Below are 22617 nucleotides of genomic sequence, written 5' to 3' on the forward strand. Positions count from 1 at the left end.
GGTGGGGGTGGTGGTGGTGGTGGTGGTGGGGGTGGTGGTGGGGGTGGTGGTGGTGGTGGGAGTGGTGGTGGTGGTGGGAGTGGTGGTGGTGGTGGCCGTGGTGGTGGTGGGGGTGGTGGTGGTGGTGGGGGTGGTGGTGGGGGTGGGGGTGGTGGTGAGGGTGGGGGTGGTGGTGGTGGGGGTGGTGGTGGTGGTGGGAGTGGTGGTGGTGGGCGTGGTGGTGGTGGGGGTGGTGGTGGGGGTGGTGGGGGTGGTGGTGGTGGTGGTGGGGGTGGTGGTGGTGGGGGTGGTGGTGGTGGGGGTGGTGGTGGTGGGGGTGGTGGTGGTGGGGGTGGTGGGGGTGGGGGTGGTGGGGGTGGGGGTCATAGGTCAGGGGTCGAGGATCGCGAGGTGGGGCCCGGGCCGTCTCGCGACGCCGCCATCTTCCTCAGGGCGGGATCCCGCGCGCTTTTCCCACCCCCACCACTCTCTTTTTTTTAAACGAAATAATTTAATCAAAGCGAATGCCATCGCCGCCACCACCACCACGGCGATTGTAACCGCTTCATCCTGCTATCCTGCCGTCGCGAGCCCGGTGAGTGCGGTTGGCGCCTCGCCGCTATCCGCGGCCTCGGTGCCTCTGGCGACGCGCGGAGCGGGGGGGGAAGCTCCCGAGGCCTTAAGAGGCGGCGTCGCCTGAAACGCCGCGACAATCGCTCGCTCGGATCTGGAAAGTTGTTATCGTCTCAGGGGTGGCCCTCGTCGTCGTCGTCGTGTTGTGGAAGTAACGTGTCGAGTAAGTTTTGGGCCGTGGCGCGCGTGTGTGTGTGTGTGTTTTAGTTCCATGTCGCGCTAAAAGCGGCGGCCGTAGCCGTGGTCCCGAGTCGAGCCCGTGCCTTGACTAGGCCCCGTGCGAGCTTGCAGATCGCTGTCGATTGTTGGCACGTGCTGAGCGGTACCGGGTTGCCGCTGCCGTGTTGGGCTCGATTGCTTTAAACGGTGCGTAATTGAGGTTGTGGCCACACGAGCTGGGTTGTTGTGTGTGTGTGTGTTGTGGCTGTAATAGGCGGCGGCGGCGGTTGTGATGGTTTCAGTTGTGCACAGCCGGCAACACGTGTTGTCTTCGGCCCTCCATCACGGCCGCTCGCGTTGACCGTGAACACCCAGAGATAATGGATATAACCAGATCAATTATAACACCAGTCCAACATCTAGATACACCGTTCCCATCAGAGAAAATATACCCCCCTGCGAAGAAGTATCTCTTTTTTCTTAGAAATCCCATTCCTTAGACCGTCTCATCCCCGAGAATCGCCATCACATCCTAAGAAATATTTCTTCTAAGCCAAATCTCAACCGGGAAATCAGATCCCCTCCTCAGAGATCACATCCACTTGAAGTCATATTGCTTCTTTAGATATCCTATCCCAAGAAATACCATCTCCCTAGCATTTTCATATCCCAAGAAATCCCATCCTTTCTTGTGACATTAAATCACCAAAAAAATATTTGATTCTTCCTTAGAAGTCCCAACTAATAAATCCCATTACATAACCCCAAAAATATCTCAGACATTGCATCACCAAGATAGCCCATATCCAAAGAGATCCCATCTGAGGTGCCTACTCCAAAGAAATACCATCTGCAAAGATGTTCTACTCTCAAAATCCCGTAATCTTCTGAGACATCTCAACACTAAGTCATCCCACGTTCTCCCAAGAAATCCTATAAATTATATCTCTAGAAACGACTGCTTAAGTGCACCACTTAAAAACTGTCTTCCTTTAAGTGTCAAATACCTTAGCAGCTGTAGCCTCCTTCACAAGTGCTGGAACCAATCGATTTACATCAATACATTGTTCTGGGCTTATTTTGTAGATGAAGGAAAATAAACTGATGTAATTCAACTAACTCAATTGACAAAAACGTTCATGTACAACCCGTGTTAAAAATAATTACAGCATACAACCCTCAAGTGGTTTATTGATGAATAGATAACTTAGGGGAGGGGATTGTTTACTCACAAATGATAAACTATTCGGTGTTGGGATATTAAATGGGGGTGGGGGGTAGCACGTTACCACAATCACTTGCGTTTTGTGCATATGCCACTTGCAATATTAAATGCTCAGGTGAAGTGTGCGGTCGAATCGGAAATGTTCCTCCATGTGAAGTTTACCATGAGTGATTTCTGATAATTTTACAAGAGATTATCCAGCTGCAGTAAATCCACCCTCTAAATGTGTCTTAGAAATGTCAAGCACCGCTTTCTTTACATCAGCTGACGGCTGTTTGACAGGCTGTCTGACATGCACAGCTAACGTTATGTTTCGTTACATGCTTAAGCCAGTGTTTGTTTAGCTGGAAAGTGCAAAGTGTGCACATCTTTTTGGTGTTTATGGCATTTGTACCGAAGTATTTTTTTGTTTACATTAACATACATGACAATCTCCACACGTGTGCACGTTGAGTACTATTATTTTTTGGTGTTTTTACCATGAGCTTCCCACCAACATAGATGGTGGCAAAAGATGCGTACCAGTTCCATTTCCATTTATAGTTCCATTTATTTGGTATAACCCTGTGAGCCATTCGGCTCTTGAATCGGGTGCAACCGCAACAAACAAAAACATGAACAGAAAACATCTTAAAGTGATTATGTGACTGCAAACAAAATCCAGGAAAAAAAACATCAAAATATTCCTGAAATAGCACCGTACACCAACACTGCAAAAATCCCAGTGGGATGCAAGTCAAACAACAACAACCACAAGACAACTAAGATTAAGACCATCAGTCTAACTCCGTACTACAATAAGCAAAAACATGGTCAAACCAAAAAACGTTTTCGAAATCACCAAACTAAAGCCATAAATGCAATGTAACAGTGATCGTAGGGACTGTGACCGAATTTTTAACAGAACATGAGGTAATTAGCGACCAATCAATAGCAATGCATGTTTGTCGCTTATGGTTGACAACTATAATCTAATACTCCTTGGTTGAAACCTTTTGGCATGTGGTGATTATTCGCCTCGGGTTTGTCCCTGATGTTTTTTTTATGCATTTTATAATGATACACTTGCCTTGAGTATCAAATGCGTGTATTATTGTTAGTGCTGTTCTAGGTCTGAACAGCTGCATTGTTGTAAATTCCTGGAACTTTTACTATAAAGTTGAACCATGTTTACAAGCCATCACTGCATGTCTAGGGAGAGCACTACTCCAAACTTGGCCACCTGGGGTTTGATTCCTGGATATGGCCAATATTAATGGCAAGTGATACCTGAACAGTGTGGTGAATTATGGCCAAACAACCCCCATGACCGACACACCGTGGGAAGTCTTCTATCCAGCAGTGGATTGACAGCTTAAATTATTATTATGACAGTATTAATAGATGATTTCCGAACACTACAATGTTGCCATATATTTTCCGAGTGTGACAGAAGCTTACTCCTTCATATGCCGACATACGAAGCATTTTTATTTTGCATTAACAGGTGATCACGAGAGAGATTAAGTCCACTCCCATTGTAAACTATTATTTAATCGTAATAATGAGTACATTTGGGATTCCCATAATTCGTATAGCATACGAGGCTATCACAAAGGCACTATGTTTCACAGACAGCCTGCAGCAGTTTCCCAGGAGGGATCGATGTTGCTTTGCGTAATCCCAATTGAGTAAAAAAAAAAATTCACGGATGAAGACCTATTGTTTTAAAATAACATTTCCAGGATCTTTGACACCCACCGTGAGGTAGACAGGCACGCATATTGCATGATTTGAAACCAACCTATGGCAATAACCAGGGTAACCTGCCAGATGCAACCTGAAAACCCTCTGCAACAAGTGGGGAACGTGCTATCCTACTGGTGGGTCATGTAACCGCTCCTGATTTATCAATGCAATCAAGGGTGTGCTGCTGGCAACGATTGTTTAACTGGCTGGCACAGAGTGGAGCCAGCCCCATCCCTAACATCTTGAGCTTTTTCATACATCCATGGTTTGTTATTTAGAGAAATAGGAATGCTGATTTTTTTGTATGCAAAAAACGCATGTTAATGAAACCCCCTTCTACATTCACAGTTCTGACATTCGTAAAACAATGTCTGGAATAGCATTGAGCAGATTGGCCCAGGAACGTAAAGCGTGGAGAAAAGACCATCCGTACGTAAGTAATTTTGTTTTTATATTTTAACGTGGTGCGCTGTGTGCAACACTTTCCTAATTTTTATTTGTAAATTTAACAGCCTCAAAGGACGAATTTTCATCACAGTTATAATAGTTTGTCTTTTCTGTTATGGTATTTATTTTGCATTTGCAGAAGCCACTTTTTGGGTTGATCAGAATTTTGATATGGTGGAGTACTTGCATGGAAAGCAATTTACAAGTCGAATGTGTTGGAGTTTCCTTTTGCATGGGAAAAAGTTAACAGTTTAAATGTATTAGTGAGCCTACACATTATTTAAAGATGTTTGCCACGATTAAATGGAGTTGAGTACTAAATTACTTGTGCGTTGGACCCCAGGTGGTTTTTATGCATCATTGTTGAAGATTCCCAGTGCTGTAATTTGCTCAGACAAGCTGTCTGATTTATTATTTCATTAAAAAAATATTTAATCCACTTTTGTAATTATGCATTTTGAAATAAAGACACATTTTGTCTGTTTTACATGCCTGTGTTAATGTTATATTACAATTTTGGTACATTTGATGTGCATGATCGCTTCGTTTCAAATGTAGCCCGGAGCGTCTGGCACCTCATTTATTCAATCAAATTTTAACTTGCGTTAGCAGAGCAGATGCGACATGCAGACATGCGTAATTGAGGTCATATGTTAAGGATAAGTGGCTTAACGGAAACAAAAATATCACATCATTACTCCCAAACTAATAGCAGTCTGTTTAAACAACCTGGGATTTTCAAAGGTGCAGAGGTTATATTTTGCCCATACATTAATCGAGAGTGTATTGCAAACCAATTATGCATTACATTCCACTATGCACATAATGTAAGCATGTAATATACTTGGTTGAAGAATTGAGTACTTTCCCAATTAATTTGAACATCGCGTCTGTTTATTTTCTTTTTGACAGGGTTTTGTCGCGGTTCCTACAAAAAACCCTGATGGGACACTTAACCTCATGAACTGGGAGTGTGCTATCCCTGGGAAGAAAGCTGTGAGTGCATTTTCCCTCCTACAGTCTGCCAGACAAGCCATTCACCACACACCACCTGCAGTTAGTTTCTCCCAGCTCATCAACTGGAACTGTCACCACTGCTGCCTTAAAGTACTTTGGGCCTCAGCCTGAAGCAGCAGAGTGTTTAATATTTGATTGCTTTTTTAGGCGAACTTTAAATCACGCCAAAACACAACAATCCTTTTTCACTTAGACACACACACACACACACGTTGCGACGCACTTAACTTCCAACGGCGCACAATTTACACCGTATCGTCTCGGATTGAGCACTTTGCGAGCGCAGCCAGCGCAACACATGTTAACGCTACATGTCCCAGAGAACCTACCCTGAATGGGGGGGGGTAGGCCATTTGATTTTTGCTCGTCCTCTGCATGGTAATTGTTGCACATGCGGTGCGAGGGCTCTTGCCAAGATCCCTGCAAGAACGTGGCCTGCCTGCCTCTCGGCACCGCAGAGCGTTTATTATCGCGATTCCTCCGCGCGTTTCCCACGTCCTTTCTCAGGCCGATATTTCGAGGGTGAAAGCTCTGCTTGGAATGTTTGTTTTAATGTGTTTCCACTCTGCAGACCCCTTGGGAAGGCGGACTGTACAAACTGCGAATGCTCTTCAAAGACGACTACCCTTCCTCGCCTCCCAAATGTGAGCGCCCGCCGTTGCATGTCTTGTCCACTGGCCTTTTGTGATTCGGTGCCTCGGCTTGGGAATCTATTCACGTGCTCGAAGCTGCTTTTTAGCTCTTGTCTTCCTTTAAAGAAACAAACCGAGCAGGTCAATAGAGTTGAAGAGCCTGTGTTGAAACTGTTTAATTTCGCATTATTGAAATAAAAAAAGCTTGCTTGACAGAGGATTTGTAAGTGGGTGCACATTAGGTGCAGTATGTGTGGTAAGTGGTTGATGGTCACCGCCGCAACCTGCGTTTTCTTAGAAGAAAGGCATTCATTTTGTATGGTGTTTTACAACAACAGAAAAAAACTACCGACCTGTCTTCTGAGGCACCGATAGAATATATTTTTTAAGGTTGGCGTGGGCGAGTGCATTCCGAGTGTCATTAGTGGAAGCGTTATCGATCCTACGTTTTTGCACCCACAACGTATTTTTGTCACAATTCTATTTACCGTTGCCATTGTGCCTTGCCAAGTGTCTTGGCTTGGGTCACTCCTTAGGGTGCATATGTATAGTAATTTAATTAGTGCCCCATTTCCCCCTATGTAAACAGATGTATGGCATGTCGTAGGACATTCAGTACACCACACGGGGTAAATGTTATATGCAGTGTAAACATCCACTCGTATATCTTACCCATGATTATCGTTAAGGTCTCAATATGCATGCCATTACAATGGTCAAGTGCTACCGTTAAGGAATGTTCCACTGCCCTCAGCTTTGTTGAAGCAAAGTAGGCCTGTAATGATGCATCGATTCTTGAGCTCATGGATATGTGTTGAATCTTGCTTGTGAGAATCGAGTATTTTATTCCTGCATGTTGTACACACTTAGTTGATGTGACTCATGCAGCTATTACAGGCATTACAATGCAATCACAGCTTAAAAAAAAAAAGAATCAACTGTTAAACAAATCACAACCTCGGATAATGACTGCCCATTTTTCTTGTGTTTTTGTTTTCTATCCCAGGCGCTTACATGTATGTATGTTGAACTTGTTTCACACCATACGTAGCCAGCTGTGCTAATCGGAGGTGTCCGCGGGAAGGACAACAAACCAAACGCAAAAAAGTAGTTACAAAGAAATTAGTTTTCAGTCGAAAAAGAGTTTTCAATCTACGTACATAGATGAGTGTATTTGTGCTGCTCGCTGTGTGGTTATTGTCTTTGCAGGCAAATTCGAGCCGCCTCTTTTCCACCCCAACGTGTACCCATCGGGTACCGTGTGCCTCTCCATCCTGGAAGAAGACAAGGACTGGAGGCCGGCCATCACCATCAAGCAGGTAGTGCGTTCTCTCCGCAGCTTAGTTGTTTTATAACACTTGGATGAAATTGGGCTGCAAGTGAAGCCCATGTGTACACATCAGAGAGGGGGGGGGGGGGGGGGAAAGCTGACGCAGCTTTTTAGACAGGCCATGGCCTAAGTTTTCCACCACAACAGGTTCACACCATTCTTCAACCAAACACTTCTAAAGAAAGTCTGTTTGGCACACTGCCAATTAATATAAGCAATGACCGTATAGAATTGCAACCTTACATTTTACGTATTAAAAAGCTGTTGAAGTCGTGTTTTTTGAGGATTGAATAAAAGCAGTCTGTGTATATGCAATGCTGTGTTGGAAACTGCTTATGTCTTCCAACCATGAGGCTGTTGCGAGGCCATATAATGCTCATAACTGGTCCAAAAAAAAATACTCCATTCCATTTGACTTGTTGGTGCTTATTGAGGTTTCTCATCTGACATGTGCATGTTCCTGCCAGATCCTGTTAGGAATCCAGGAACTCCTCAATGAGCCCAACATCCAGGATCCAGCCCAAGCAGAGGCATACACCATTTACTGGTAACCGCACCTGATGACCACACCTTGATGATGTGATTCCTTGTCTTAATCCCTCCGCACTTACGAGTCGTTCGCCGTTTCAAGGCTCACCGATACGACGTAATCATCAGGTGCTACGTTTCTGTGCACTGATGGCGGTTTTTTGATGTACTCTTCGCCAGTCAAAACAGGGTGGAGTACGAGAAGCGAGTCCGTGCGCAAGCAAAGAGGTTTGCCCCGTCGTAAAAAGGCCCACGTTGCACCACGCCGGGCAAGAAGAACGTCGTCTCCGTTTGGAAAGCGAGAAAGAAACAAGCCGACGAGCTTGTGCCTTGGCGATCGATTTCACCTGCATTCGCTATGCATTTTATTTGGTCCCTTTAAGCAGTTTTGTCAACAACAAAAAAACCGGCAAATCTCGAAGAGACTCCGGCACATTACAGACTTGTCTCATCAGCGCCGCGCAGAAGTAAAGGGGGCGTGTTTACCTTAAGGAAGACGGTCGGTCGACGTAGGTTAGCGCTCTAGATAATGTCTTCATCTTTAAAGCAGTAGTGGGTTAACTGCTTCCTTTTGAGTTGTAAAGCGTTATGCTTGAAGCTTTATAAAAGTGAAGCAGGCTATAAGCAGTGTATCTAGGCTATGTTCTTGTTTAATTTTTGTTAGGTCTGTTTGGATTTATTTTTGTTCTGAGCAAGAAGAATGGGTACCTGCGGCACATTTAAATTGTAAATTTCATTGGGTGTATTTTCAGGTGGTGTTTTCCGTTGCGGATGTTCCATTTGAAGTATATCGTGAATTTATCCCCTGGCAATAAATACATCTGAACCACATCTATTGATTGTGTGTTCAAGCCGGCGTTTTTCAGAGGTGCCAATGTAAAGCTGAAATTGAATACAATTGCTAACCTTGGTGGCAAAAACATTTCGAGCAACCAGTCATGTGCAATCTGGAAAATCCGGTCTGGCACTTGTAGTTCACTTGGAGTGCAGTTCAGCTGAAAGATCTGCGTTTTACTTTTTTAAGTTGCCTGTCGGTTTAAATTAACACGTGAACCACTGCTTTTTAGAAAAGCCCAAAATTAAAGGATCCCTCTATTCTCTGTTGGTAAGATATCTGCTGCAAGTTGCAAAGACTCTTATTACTCATTTAAATATATTCCCTTTTTAACAATGATGGTCAGAGTTGGGTGGACAGTAAAGGTAACAATGTTCCAAAAAGCTTTCTTGTTCTCTGGAGAACGGCCAAATGTTGCATTGTCAAGGTGACACTACTAAGTAAATGACATTTGTGGGTGCTTAAACATGCTCTTGAATTTAATGTTAAAAGTTGGTCCCTTTGTGTCACTACCTTGACTGAACAGACCCAGTAGGCATGGGTGTGCATCTTGTTCTGTTAAGCCATGCCTGTGTTTTCTGGTTATTGTGTACAGGTAAACAGTATAAAAAATATCAACTCGTTGTACATTTGTGGATGGCATCTGCCGGAAAAAATGCAGAAACTATCTTGAATTGTTTACTTAATGTCGTGTTTTTCCATTAATTCGGGTTAAGGGCCATCGGATAAACAGACCTGAATTATGTACACCGATGTATAGTTGGAGAACGTATCTCTATATGAGGAAAGGTTGTGTGGGATTTTAACTTTGTGCTTTTTGATACGCTTCAGTGGGGCCGTCTCAGATCTGCAGAAATTTCTGAACTCCACAGCAGGAGCACCCTGTGTCAGCAGGGAAAAGTGCCATTTATTTTTGTTCCTGCTGTAAAATATTAATTTGCTATTAAATACGGTAACAGCCCCTGACATGGCTTGTTTAAGGAAGATGCAAACCAACCGCGAATGGTTTCCGTAGACATGTATATCAGCTTTGTCTGCCGGGTTATCCAACACGAATAAATTTAAAGCTTTGCTAAGAGAGAGGAAAACAAACGCTCTAAAGTTAGTCGAGCATTGCATTGACGTTACAACATGAACATGGCATTGCTATCATGATGTGCTTTAGCTTAACTTTACAGTATGAGCGACGCTTCGAGTATATGCTGGACAAACTAGGATACAGGTGATATATGCATCTACAAGATAACAATAAGATAAATACTTGCAACGAACAAACGCTTTTTTTTGCCTTGTCTGGTGACTGAAATTAAATAGGTATTTTCACTGCAAATTACTGGAAAGTCAAGGAATAGTGCTCTTAGTGTGCTCTTGGTAAATTAGTTTTCTGCTGAGTGGCACTCAATCGTTATCGCGCAATTTATTTTAGTACCTTTTGTTGCACCATAAAACGATGCCTCCATTCTGGACAAAATGAAAAAAGTTGGTGTTGCTGGCCGTAAACATGTGCATGATTTTGTTATTGTCATTTGTGAATGGGTTTCTTTTTCCAATTTGGAAAAATATCTGATTAATTCTAGCAGGAAGGGGATCATGGGAATGATGAATATGCTTATTTTTCTGAGGTACCAACACAGGCAATATGCAATGATAGCAGTTGAAGCCCACTTAAAGGGAATCTGAAGGGGACATTTGTTTGAATATGCATTTTACTATATTTCACCGTGATCTGATTTAATTGTAATTATATATGTAAACCTGTTTCACTGAGGTTAAAATTAAACACTGCACGTATTTAATGTTTGTAATAGGTATAACGCCTGACACGGCAGCAATACCAACACAGTTAATGTTATCCTTTCAATTTGGAGGTAATATTTTCCTTGAATGTAAATTTTGTGATATTTTATTTGGACAAAAATATGAAATGCCCCGCAATTATGGGACAAGTGAAACACTTTCTGAACCCCTTATTTTTAACGCAGAGCAGTGATGAATTGAATTAATAAACATTGTCTACAACTTGGGTGATGTGTGATACAGATGGCAAATGACCATTAGTTAACTCGGGTCAAGAATCAAAATAAGACCATTCTTTTCGAGTTCGGTGCAAAAAAATATCTATTCCAAGAGACGCAATGCACGTGAATACGAGACGGTGGTCCTTAACGTAAACAGGTCCCTGCAGGGTGGGCTGGTAGGAACATTGGAATTTTGCGCAATTTTATTTTTACAGCCCAACAGCACGAGATTTCACTTCGTTAAAGTATTGAAAGGGGACGGACGAACGGACGGACGGACACATTAATCTATTGCAGGCTGGTACACTCAGTTTACAACTTCGTTCCTACCAGTATAAAGCAGTTCCTTAAAGAGCTGCATGTGGCTCCGGACCCGCGAGTTTCCGACCCCCCCCCCCCCGAGTTAACCGAAGCGAAATGTGTTAAAATATCCACCGTGAATTCGAAGCGTAAACTTAAATTCGCCAACAGTTAATTTTTACTTAAATTTTGCCGCTTTGTAATATGTATGATTATACGGTGACGTTTTTTCGCCCACGTGATTTAGTCTCCAGTACGAGTTTGCCGTAGGTTAAATTCTGACGTCGCAGTTTTTGGAAGAATATCGTTTGTACAGGGGAACCCGACGTGTGAGCTGAGCGTGCAGGTCTCGATTCGTACGTGGTGCTTTATAACAGGCTGTGCACATCTTAACCTCTGAACGTGTTACTTTGCCGAATAAACTCTTTGAATAAACGCACCTGCGATCTTCTTCTACGGGGGGTGGATAGTGCTAAATATCGGTTGTCTTTTTGCCTGCGTTTTAATTATTGTAACCACAGCTTTTGTCTATGCTAGTATTGTATTCGGGATGAGTGTCGGGATTATAAAATGTATTTTTAACGATAATTTTCTGTTCGGTTTTTTCGGCTAAATCTGTGTAATGTCACGTGTGCTAACAAAAGTGATGTCACTCGATGCCACCTGACACTGTCAAAAGCATGGACATGATGAAGTGAACATTCCCTGTGACGTCATACTTTTGGAACAATCCGAGACGAAAAAACTATTTGTGATCATACATTTTGTCCAACATTTTTAAAGATGAATTTGAACGTTGTAAACACACCCTTATACATTTTTATATTTGATAATGTAACCGATTGGAAATGTGTTGTGGATGAATATTGACCAAATAACAACACGTTTTAATATATATTTAGGAGATCGACTCGTGTACCACCATTTCTTATGTTCTAAACCACATTAAAGCTGACTAGTTTGATATGCAGGAGCATATATGCTGTTTTAATCTAATGTTATGTGATTTATGATTGGTGGCAACCTCTGGTTCTCCAACCAAGACGGTGCAATCACCCCACGATTCAATCAGTTTGGGTAATTGTTGCCTTATAGCTGATATGAATGCCACCAGCTACGTGTAAGTGATTCCGAGTTACATTTGTACAGGGTTTAGTGAACAAGATTCAGCCAGAATTCCCATCCCATGAACGGGCTCTGGGTGGCTTCCTCTCGTGGAGGCACTTCTGCCAGCAGTGGCGTGAGCATAACACTGCAGCGCTGCACCTTTGAGTGTGCAAGTAGGGTAACAAGTGGAGCTGCGTCTGCAAGGCCCCATTAGGGCAATAGTCGTCATTCGGACAAAGCAACAACTACCTAGCCTGTATAACGTCAAGTAATTAGAGTTGTGTTTGGAATAATTCTAGTGTTGGGTGCCAAGCACCTTCAACCATTCGATTAGGCCCTGTTGCACAAGTAGAGTATTAATCCTGTTAACGCCAATCAGCGGAAAACTCAACGTAAACAAGTTTTGCGTATTTTGAAGTAACGTACTAGTTGATTCCATATGTTATAGGAAATCCTTCACTTAAATCAGGTGAAAGCCCATTCATATGCCTTCGACAAGGCCTAGCATGTTTTAGATGCACACTTGTGCCACCGTGGATTCATTTCAGCCGCATTTTCCCAGTGCTGCGACCTGGTATAAAAAAAAAATGTATGTACCTGGCAAACCACATCCAGTATACTTCGCGCTGTGGCTGCGGTTACTAAGTCGCGTGCCATCGACTCCAGTCTTAACAGCGAGCTGTTAAATACAATTATTCGGTGAGAAGTTTAGCCTGGGTGCAAACATTTGTTGAAGTACAAAGTGGCACAAGTTAATTCCCACATACCGCACGCCATGTAAGAATCGGCAAAACACTCCAATACTGTACAGTACTGTTAAATTCATCTTTTCGTGCGGTGTGGGGCGGTAGCGTTATTCGCGCACTCGCCGAACTACGAACCGGCCACCTGAGTTCAATTCCCTACCATCAGTGTCGAGTGCCATCTGAACCGGTCTTGGGTGCAATCCCGCCCTGTCTCGTCAGCAGCCCGCACTGGCCAAGGTGGTGAAGTATGGTCAAACAACTCCTTTGACCAATGCGGTGTTCATCCAACGGTGGATTGTTGGTTGGTTGCTGTCTGAGACTCGCTTCCTCAATGGGCTTCTGCTAAATGCTCAATTGCGGTGTTTGCCGGCTCCTAATTGCATTTTGAGGTGCAGTCTATTTTTAAGGCGTTTAATACTCTATAGTACCTTGCATATGCTTTATAATCTATGTGTGAATTGGAAAGTGGAACAACAGTTTCAGTACATTTTAGTACCCGCTAATAATTTTTCTCCCAACGTATTGAAATGCAATATTAATACACGCACATTCATAGATGGGACTGTTACGTCAATGATGCTGTGTTGTCTTTTGTTAGTTTGTTAATATTCTAACTGCGTCGTGATTTACGTTTAATAGATCGCAATTGTTAACGTTCCCCAAGCACAGCAGAACAAGATATAGATACGAGTTCAAGCGTACACACAAAATATGTATGTCGCAAATATGAAATGCCAATGATGGGTCCATGCTTATGATATTTATGAAATTATTGTATAGGGTTGATATCAACTCGATGGATGGTTGGATCGCAGGATCGTGAGGGATGGTTGCGAGTTGGGGGAGGCCTTCATCCAGCAGTGGATTGACTGGTTGATGATATTACAAAGTGCCTTACGTCGCGTGTTAACTTTCTGAAGGGTAGAGGCGTTAAGCAGCCCATTGGAGGCCCACAGAATATTTTCCCGAGGACCTTTTTCAATTTATATATTTAAGAAAAAGGATAACTGAAGAGATCTGGAGCAGAGGTATCTATGGTGTGAAATAAGTGTAGACAAATATAGAGATAGTTGTGTTTAGTTATTGTTAAACTTGTTTATGACTTTACCGAAAGAACCAAAGAATATGAAAACTTTTTTATATATAAAAAAATGAGTCTCACGGCTCTTTTTCAAGGAAGTTCCTGGCAACTTTTCGCAGTAGGGGGGTGATAATTGCGATGTGTTTTCCAACTGAGTAATTTTTGGGGTTCCGTAATTTGTCAACTGTGGACCATGACGCCGTCATACAAAAGGTCCTTACTCTTCTTGCCAACGACGCCACTGTGTCTTTAAAATTTAGTGAGATCAAGTGAGATGATTTACACAAAGAAATCCGGGGCAAGTTGAGCCTCTTGGGACCATAATCTTTTTCTTGGCGTGCTTGTGTCATTGATTGAGGGTAATATATACATTATGTAGAGTGTAAAAAAAAAAATTGGTAATCGTTTTGATGAACCCACGACTGCCCAAACGTAGCGTGGCCACCACGGCCATTAGGGGGCAGCACTGCACGCTTGCAAATCATAAGATTGTTTTGTACACGGCCTGCCTGTTAAAAAAAAAACCTACGGCAGTTCTCCACGTACGAAATAAATAATCCGAGGCGCACTTTCGACTCATCGTCGCCACGTGTAATTCACGCGCGCAGTACCAACAGGCGCCGTTAATAAAAATTAAAATCTGCACACCCCAGATGGGACTCGAACCCACAATCCCTGGCTTAGGAGGCCAGTGCCTTATCCATTAGGCCACTGGGGCTATACGTTAACGCCACAGCGCGGGTTTTCTTATATAGGCGCTACTGCCCGGCGCCCCCTTTGTCGACCTTGTTTGATCGAATGATGCTCTCCGCAGCCAATTTAAACCGATATCGATCACTTTATCCATCGAACAGTCGCGTATCCGAGATATTTTTGTCGATTGGAAGAAGGAAAAAAGATTAAACATTTATGCCGCGACCGGAGCGTGGGCCCGGAGCCTTAAGCGCCAACGAGGGGGCGCTCGCTCGCCTCGGATTTTGCCTGAGCGGTTCCCGTCACGTCAAAAAAGAGAGAAAGGCAACGAGAATTTAATTTATATTGTCTACATTACAAAAGAACAACAACAACAACATGCCTTGAAAACAATAGCAGCAGCAGTAGCGACGGTCGCCGTCGAGTGTACAGGCGGTAACAATTGCCGCCCCGAGGCCGGTCCAGGCACCGGGCTGAGCGAAGAGGCGAGCGGCATAATCGTGGGGGGCCCCCCTAGCGAGCCCCCCCCCCACCCCACCCCAACCCCCGCACTTGCATCTATTGCACCACGGGAGCCCCGCTGCCGGAGAATGAAAAGGTAACACGGACGGACAGAGAGAGAGAGAGAGGTTCGCTCGCAAGAACCAACGCGTCGTGGAGCAGCCGCCGACTGGCAAAGAAGATCGCCGTGGGCATCGCTCTCACCCGGCAGGGCTTCTCGGGGGTCACGATCGACGAACCCGCATCCACTGCGCACAATCCATGGCATTAGCAGCAGCGGCAGCTAATAGTTTCTGATGATGTATAACAATGGACAATTTAACAAAAAAAACTCAGTCGTGAGGTGACTGTGGCCAAGGCCCAGAATAGAACCTTGTGGACGTAGAAACGAGGCAATGCGGACACCGATTCACCAACACCGTAAACGCGATGGAGGAGGCATCGCGGCCAAGGCGATTCACAGCCGCAACACCGCGCGCTGTAACTTCTGAACCACCAACAAAATAATCTGGCTCAACCACAGGAGTGTAAATAACGTTACAGATGTTGGCCCCTTCATCGACGTCAGCCTTACGAAGAAGAATAGGCTGGCACAGACTCATGTAGACCCATAGATTCACGCACATTAAGTCAGTGGTTCCTTCAGCTTCTTCTTCACCTGGGGTGGCACGCACCGTGCCCACCCTGGGGATGCGAGATGCCCCTTCTGGGGGTGCGAGACATGGACATATATTTTTTAGAAGGTTATTAATCTAAAGCGCAAATTGAGGACGGGCACGTAAGTACAACTCATGTGAACCAAAGGCGGTTCAAGGCTGCATTGAAGTTGAAGAACCACTGGATTACATTGTGATTAAACCGGGTTATCTCGCGTGTATTGAGCTGATGGGCTCATCCTGGTGGTCACCGTTATGAAGAAGAGGGACATTTTACATTCCCTGCCAACACCGGGAGGGCCCGTGTCAACCACGCCACGCCTCTGCAATCATCGAAATCCCACGCGTTGTCTAAATAAATTGTGGAATTTCTCTAAGTGATGAGAGCAAGCCATAAAAAGACGGAAATGTGTCCAAGTTGTAAACCAATAGGCGCTGCACAACAACACGCTTATGAAATCTCTATCTCACGACTTAAAAAAAAACAATTCTAGTCTCTAGTGCAGAGATACAATTAAATGCCCAAACGAGCTAATATAATTTTTACTATTTATATACAAAGCTGTAAATCACGAACTTGTGCTTCGTTTAACTCATTAATAGCTTACATTTTTTTGTACTCTTTGTTTTTGTATTAATCTATGCACAAACTACAGGATAAGGAAAAACATATTTAACAGTATTACCATACGATATTAAAAAGATGCATGTTTTACGTGTGTGAATGGAATGTGTGTGTCTTGAGGATGAGGGATGTTCCCCTCTGCATTGGTTTTCTTCGGGTACTCAAGATTCCTTCAACATACTGCACAATACGAATGCAGTTTTGATGTCACGCGCAATCAACCACGATCACTCCACTGCTGGATGAACGCCTTCCCAAACCGCCTCCATCTCTCACAATGCTGCGATGTCACCTGCCCTGTCAACATGGAACGTTGGGGCAACGTGTGTTGGCCCAGTGAATATAGAACGTTGGCCTAACCTTGGTCGAACGTTGAATGTTGGCCCGGTAAACATGGAACATTGCCCAAACGTTGGTGCAATGTTACATGATTCCTGGGAATCATCCTTGCACCTACGCACGAGCTGATCTAATTATTCCGTCTCCCTGGTGGACGCCTACAATCGACATTAAGTTACATCCCTTTATCAAGCTGCTGGATGAAAGAAAGTAACTAACTAACCGCGCGTTTTAAGGGGGGATAGACAAGATGAGATGCTTTCGCCAAAGTGCTTCGCAACGACACCGAAAGCCGTGACCTGGACATTTAATTTGAGAAACGGGAGGCCCAAAGATGAGTGGAGAAAATATTCAAAGTCTCAGATTTTCTGATGACATCCGTTGTGCGTTTATAACAACCAAAGGAAATCAACTGCAGGAAATAACTGCATAACTTAATACAGGAGGGTGCAACGCGGGGCTCAAGATAAGGATGCACGGTCTCTTTTAGGCCTATATATAATTAAGATAGGTCATTATCATTTAACCTTGTGATATCTGAACTGGTCAAAATGTGTAAACTCAAATGATTCTTTTATTGGATCGTAATGTCTTGGAAATACCGTACATGGAGTTGTAATTCCTGCGTGCAAAACTGCATGAACAGGCCGCGTGCAGGAATGAATATTTGACGTTATTAATAATACAGAGTGGAGGAGAGTTGCATCCTTCATCTGGGTTCAGGGAAAGGTCAGAGGGGACTTTTGGCTGAAGCTTAATCAAAAGGCTGGAGAGCGGCAGAGGACAAACAGCGGACTTCCAAGTTTCATTAGTTTGGGTTCGATCCCTGACCAGGTCTCCCCACACATAGCCTGTTCCACAATCAGAAACCTGCCTCAGCGCTCCTTTTCGATACTGTACTGGACGTCTGTGGAAAAGAGCTTTATAGCTCATCGAATTCCTCCAGTATAGATACATTTTCTGATTTATTTTTTCCACTCAGCCTAAAATGTGTAAATTACATAATGCTTTGCCATCGGTCTGTGTCACAAAAAAAAGGCCGGTGGTAACGTGTGGTGAGACTGCGTAGATGTGTATGGAGATAGCATAAATCAAATCGGTATTGTAAGCAATACAATAAGGTGCACAATGGGATCTATTTTATTGTTGTCTCCGTCGCCGAGTGAGGGAGCAGTTGTAGTCGTGCGCGCGGAGGGAGTGAAGCGGCTCGCAGGCAGCAGCGCTCAGTCACTCGGAGGCGCTCGTCCCAGGTGGTCGTTGCGCTCAGTCGCTCCGCTCATTCACTCGCTCACTTCTTCTAAGTCACTCTTCCAGTCACTCTTCCGGTCACTAGCTCACTCATCAGTCAGTCCACCGGCCAGGCAGTAGCTCGCTCGACCGGGCAGTCATTTGAGCTACAATCGGTCCGGTCGGGTGTGTGTGTGTGTGTGAGAGAGTGCGTGCGTGTATGTACGTGTGTATGTATGCGTCTGTATGTATGTATGTGCAAATACTATAACTTAACAACGCAATAAGAACAAATACAATACGCAGCACCATGCTGGCCGCCAAGGATAACCCGTGCCGCAAGTTCCAGGCGAACATCTTCAACAAAACCAAATGCCAGAACTGCTTCAAGCCACGGGAATCGCATTTGCTCTGCGATGAGGATTTGAATCAGGTGAGTGTGAGGGTGTCGCTGCCGCTTGCTGGTGAGAGATGCGACGGGGAACTTGAGGCTTGCTGCCTCATAGCTTGATGGGTTCTGTTGATGCTGTTGTGGATGTTTCGGGTTCTGTCATGGGCGATTCCCGGCGCCCCGGGGATGTTGCCCCGGGAGAGAACGGCCTCGGCTAGTTGTCCTGCCCCGAGGGACGCATCTTTGTGGGTACGGCCTCGCTAGGCCGCAACGGCGAAGGCCGGTGAGCTGTAACGTCGATTTGTTTATTCTGTAGTGTAGGGAGAGAAATTGGCCGCGTTTGTAAAGCGCCCGGCGATCGCAGTCATCTGCATCATCATTCGTGATGATCACCGTCACGATTGTTATGATTGCAATAATCATAATCGTTACAATGGTCATGATACTGTTGATGATCATTGTAATAAGTTATCATTATGGTGGTGCTTATGATTGTAACAACGTCGTCATCGTAATTGTGTTGATCTTTATCATTGTAATGATGAATGGCCACCGTCATTGTAATTATCCTTATAAAAAATGTTTTTTTTACATAATTGTGATCGTAATTAGAGGTGACATTGCGACTATAATAGTGATGATTTGACGTTAAGTCAAATTTAGGCGCTTCAGTTTTGCAGCGTGTATTGTTCTAGATAACGGCGACTTACACTTAATAAGAACACATCTGCCATACTTAAAGTTGTGTAATAGCTCGTGGATAGTTTAATTTACAATCGTAGACGCGCACAAGACACACGGAGGACAAGATTGCTTGCTAATGACAGCTTTGCTTCACTTTCCTACGACTGTGGTTGTGCCCAAAAAGCTGACGACGTCTCGCGATGATGTCCAAGGCTGTTGTTAATGGTGACGGCGCTTGCGTAATCGTTGACAGCAGCAGAATATGAGCAGCGATCAACAAAACGAACACCGATCAACATTCACGTCCATTCAACGCTAAAAAACGTTAATATTAATAAATAGATTCTCACATGTTCAATCCGCTAATGGGATGAAGGCCTTTCCTCCACGCCATGTCAGTCACTGTGGGGTTTGACCATACCTCACCATGCTGGTTAGTTGAATAGGAGACACAGGGCCCTGTTCAGACATCACTTGCTAGATGCTGACTCCTTCGCCTGGTATGTAGGAAGTCGTGGATTCGATCCCCACAATGACGCCTGCTGTATATTTGGAGTCTGCGTGTCTCTCTCCCCTTGGTCGCGTGGATTTTTCCTTGGGGGGGCCTCCGGTTTTTCCTCCTCCACATTTAAAAACAACACGCGTTTAGAGTCTTTGGCTGCTGCTATCAATTTCCACATGATAAGCCACTTTGTTGAGCTATCAATTGTTACCAGGTTGTTGGTGAAAAATAGCTATGTAGCTCAGTGCGCCTTACCTGGTAAAATATCAAATCGTTTAGTTTATGTTAGCCGTGGTCAGGAATCGAACTCGAATCGCCTGGTTCCCCAAGCAGAGCACTGACCACTGTACCACCGCGCCACCCGCAACACTTTAAGATAACTTTAACACCGTAGAGGTCACAAGCTTTGTTTTGAAGGTAGAACTGGCCAAACAACACTGCGTGTTTACACATGATGCTGGCATCACGAGATAAACATCGGCGCTTATATTTTATTTGCTTTCTTGTTCGTAGCGCTCATCAGCGATGTGTAGCCGGTTTACACGGGTGTCCGTGGTGGTGGTGCTGATGAGTATTGAGCTGTCCGTTTAAAATGTTATGCTAGCTCAGAGCTTATCGTGCGCGACCCCGAGATTAAATGCCACGACATATGGCCACATCGACAGTGTAGGATTTCAATTGTGCCTTTGTTTAATGTATTTCTGTAATTATTTCCAGTCAATTATTTTATGGAATGAACGATGCAAACACGTGCATACTACATGTTTACAACACGCGTGTCTTCAAGAGTTAAATGCGGTGTCAGTGTCTTGAAGACGCGCGTGTTTGTGTGTGTGGGCGCAGCGGTGGTTGCGGGGAGTGGTCGTGTTGCGGTTAGCGCTACGCTGCGTTACGAACCTGGCGACCCGAGTTCGATTCCCGCTCACGACCAACACCAGTAACGATTTTTATCTGAACAGGTCCTAGGCCTCCCCTAGGTAGACTCGGCGTCAAATGAGTACCTGGTGCGGTGTATAAAAACATCGTCACTAAGGAGACAAAGGCGGCTGGGCGTGGTGCTGGCCACCCACCCCTTCGTGTGCCGTTTTGGCCTTCATAGGTGCTCGCTAACAGCACTTTTCCCAACAGTCTGTTAAGGCTATACGGGGGATCTTTGTCTTTTGTTTGGTGCTGGCACATTGGGGGCCCCAAACAGAAATTACTAAATCGATGTTTAAACTTCAGGTCAGGTTACAGAAGCGATATAGATAAGAGACAGAAATGTTGTGAGATAAGAGAAATGTCGACAAAAGATAGCTGTCGGATGATGATGAAACAGAAATACATGGTGAGACAGAGATGCAGTGAAATTAAAGAGACAAAGGTGGAGTAAGATGGGAAACGATGGACAAGATAGGGATGAGAGAGATGGATAATCGTTTTTCATGTGTAAATACCTACGTCAATTAGAGTTTGCATTTCAGCTGATATTTGTTTTGGCCAATTTTTTTTTATGTATCCGGGGGTCTCTTGAGCTGTTTGGGGCTCTTAAGTGTTTGCTTTGTTTGCTATTGCCAAGCGCTACCACTGTGTGCGTGTGAGAGAGACTCTTCTCAAAGGTTGCATTTCACCATGGGAAAGCCAGAGCCAACTCGTCAAATGTATTCTCTTGGTAGATATTTTAACACTCCTTTATCACGGCTAACATCAGTGAAGAGCAATATCTGAACCGGTCCTCCTTCCACCCCTCCCTGCTTTACCAACCCCCCACTGGCCAGCGTGGTGAAGTATGGTGAAACAACCCCCATGACGCATGCAGTGTGGGGAGGACTTAAGCCAGCAGTGGATACACAAAGGACTGCAAATTATTACTGTTGTATACATCAAATACATATTTACAGGGTTAGCCAGTGGCGCACACACCCTGGCTAACGATTTAAACAAAGGAAATTGGTAAACAATTTACCCTCGGGCCTTCCTAATAGAGCGCAAGGAGATACATTAGGAGCCCGACAACAAGCACGTGTGTGTGATAGTGAGACACGACAGCTTTAACAGAGCAGCGAATGCTGAGTGTAAGGTGGCACATCAGCATCATCAGCATCAGCCCGTGCTCAATCCATTGCTGGATGAAGACCTCCCCCCTAGCCTTCGCCGTTTCTCAGGGTCCTGCAGTGTAATAATCAACCTAGCATCTGCACACAAACTGGTTTCATCCCTACATCGCCTCTGTGGATGTACTCTCCCACGCGTTCCATTGCTGGGCTGCCACTCCATCATTAGCCAGGGAGATGGCACAAAATGCTTTGAAAGAGCCCCTTGCTGAGTGGTGTTGAGAGCCGGTGGAGTTTGCTGGCACTCCTCATGAGTGGCGGATGCCAGGGAGGAATTTTTAGATGCCAGGGAGGTATTTGATAGCGAATGCAATGAATGATTTTTACCATCTCTTGACATTTAGGATGATTTGTCTGTTTTTGTTTTTCCATTTTCAAGAAAATTGCTTACATTGTGCCTACTTGGCAGCATTTTCAGGAGTGACGCCATTCCGTCAGTGGAATCTGCACATGTGATTAAGAACAACTCTTGGCTGGGAATTGTCTTCATTGTCGCTTTTTCCCCTGGTTATGTTGCGGTTGTGATGATTGGAATTATGCCGTGATCAGAGAAAGCGGCGCAGAGAGAAGTTGCACCACATCGTGTTGAAGAAAAGCCTCCAGAAAAGGATCCACGACTGAGAGTAGATGGATAGATGTACATAGAGCCCCGGATTCAGACGAACATCACAGTCCCGTTTGCTTCCCAATCATTTAGCCTCCTTCTGAGCGTTGTAATAGAGGGCGCTGTCTTAACTGCAGGGCTAAAGGGGGAGACATTTTGGTGTGTCTTGGTTCACTGCTGTGCTCTCACATCTGAACACGTTTGCGGAGAGGGAAAATGTTTTGATCATTTTTTTTTTTTGCCGGGCGGCAACAGACGAGGCTTAAGCAATCCATGTAGGTCAGATTGAAACGTACATGACATTACATAACGTGATATAGATCCTCAAGGTTGACTCTGGGATTCTCGTGTTATTTGGAGAGTGTTTTTGTCATCATCGTTCTATTATTTATACCACGATTCCCATGCAGTGCATCGCTAGACGCCAAAACAAAGGGATTTTTAAAAAATATATATAATGAGAGAATTACTCCGTAAGGAAAGGACTGCTGAACTAATACGATGTAAAAAAAAAAACACAATGCATTGGGTGAGTAA

At 44.5% G+C, this 22617-nt stretch overlaps 2 protein-coding genes and 1 non-coding gene across 8 annotated transcripts in view; 2 read left to right on the forward strand and 1 right to left on the reverse strand.

The window, feature by feature from the left end:
* Positions 1 to 377: 377 nt before the first annotated feature.
* Positions 378 to 11795, forward strand: UBE2I (ubiquitin conjugating enzyme E2 I). 2 transcript variants are annotated; one of them, XM_032970309.2, is made up of 7 exons: positions 378 to 574; positions 4073 to 4157; positions 5084 to 5167; positions 5760 to 5832; positions 7030 to 7139; positions 7618 to 7697; positions 7859 to 11795. In XM_032970309.2, exons 2-7 carry the CDS (start codon positions 4092 to 4094, stop codon positions 7920 to 7922), a joined length of 477 nt encoding a protein of 158 aa, XP_032826200.1. In that variant the 5' UTR covers positions 378 to 574; positions 4073 to 4091; the 3' UTR covers positions 7923 to 11795. The 2 variants fall into 2 exon arrangements, with proteins under 2 accessions (XP_032826200.1, XP_032826201.1); XM_032970310.2 differs by lacking the exon at positions 378 to 574 and adding an exon at positions 617 to 775.
* Positions 11796 to 14410: 2615 nt separating this feature from the next.
* Positions 14411 to 14483, reverse strand: TRNAR-CCU (transfer RNA arginine (anticodon CCU)). The gene has a single exon. It is a non-coding gene; the product is annotated as a tRNA-Arg (tRNA).
* A 3279-nt stretch (positions 14484 to 17762) lies between these two features.
* The window catches only part of LOC116951360 (uncharacterized), a 163617-nt gene continuing 158762 nt past the window's right edge, over positions 17763 to 22617 (forward strand). For 2 of the 5 annotated variants that reach the window (XM_076073697.1, XM_076073699.1), the window contains exon 1: positions 17765 to 18239. In XM_076073697.1, the coding sequence (XP_075929812.1) occupies positions 18117 to 18239 (123 nt within the window). In that variant the 5' untranslated portion in view covers positions 17765 to 18116. Of the gene's footprint in view, positions 18240 to 22617 lie in introns of all 5 variants that reach the window. The other 3 variants (XM_076073698.1, XM_076073700.1, XM_076073701.1) reach the window with 2 other exon arrangements.

This window comes from Petromyzon marinus, chromosome 43 (genome assembly GCF_048934315.1).
Source record: "Petromyzon marinus isolate PM22_M1 ecotype Great Lakes invasive population chromosome 43, UKy_Petmar_22M1.pri1.0, whole genome shotgun sequence".
In the NCBI taxonomy this organism is placed as follows: Eukaryota; Metazoa; Chordata; class Hyperoartia; order Petromyzontiformes; family Petromyzontidae; genus Petromyzon; species Petromyzon marinus.

Coding starts and splice junctions, on each gene's coding strand:
- UBE2I (XM_032970309.2), top strand. CDS start 4,092: ATGTCTGGAATAGCATTGAGCAGATTGGCCCAGGAACGTAAAGCGTGG. Junction 4,158..5,083: donor GGAGAAAAGACCATCCGTAC/GTAAGTAATTTT, acceptor TCTTTTTGACAG/GGTTTTGTCGCGGTTCCTAC. Junction 7,140..7,617: donor CGGCCATCACCATCAAGCAG/GTAGTGCGTTCT, acceptor TGTTCCTGCCAG/ATCCTGTTAGGAATCCAGGA.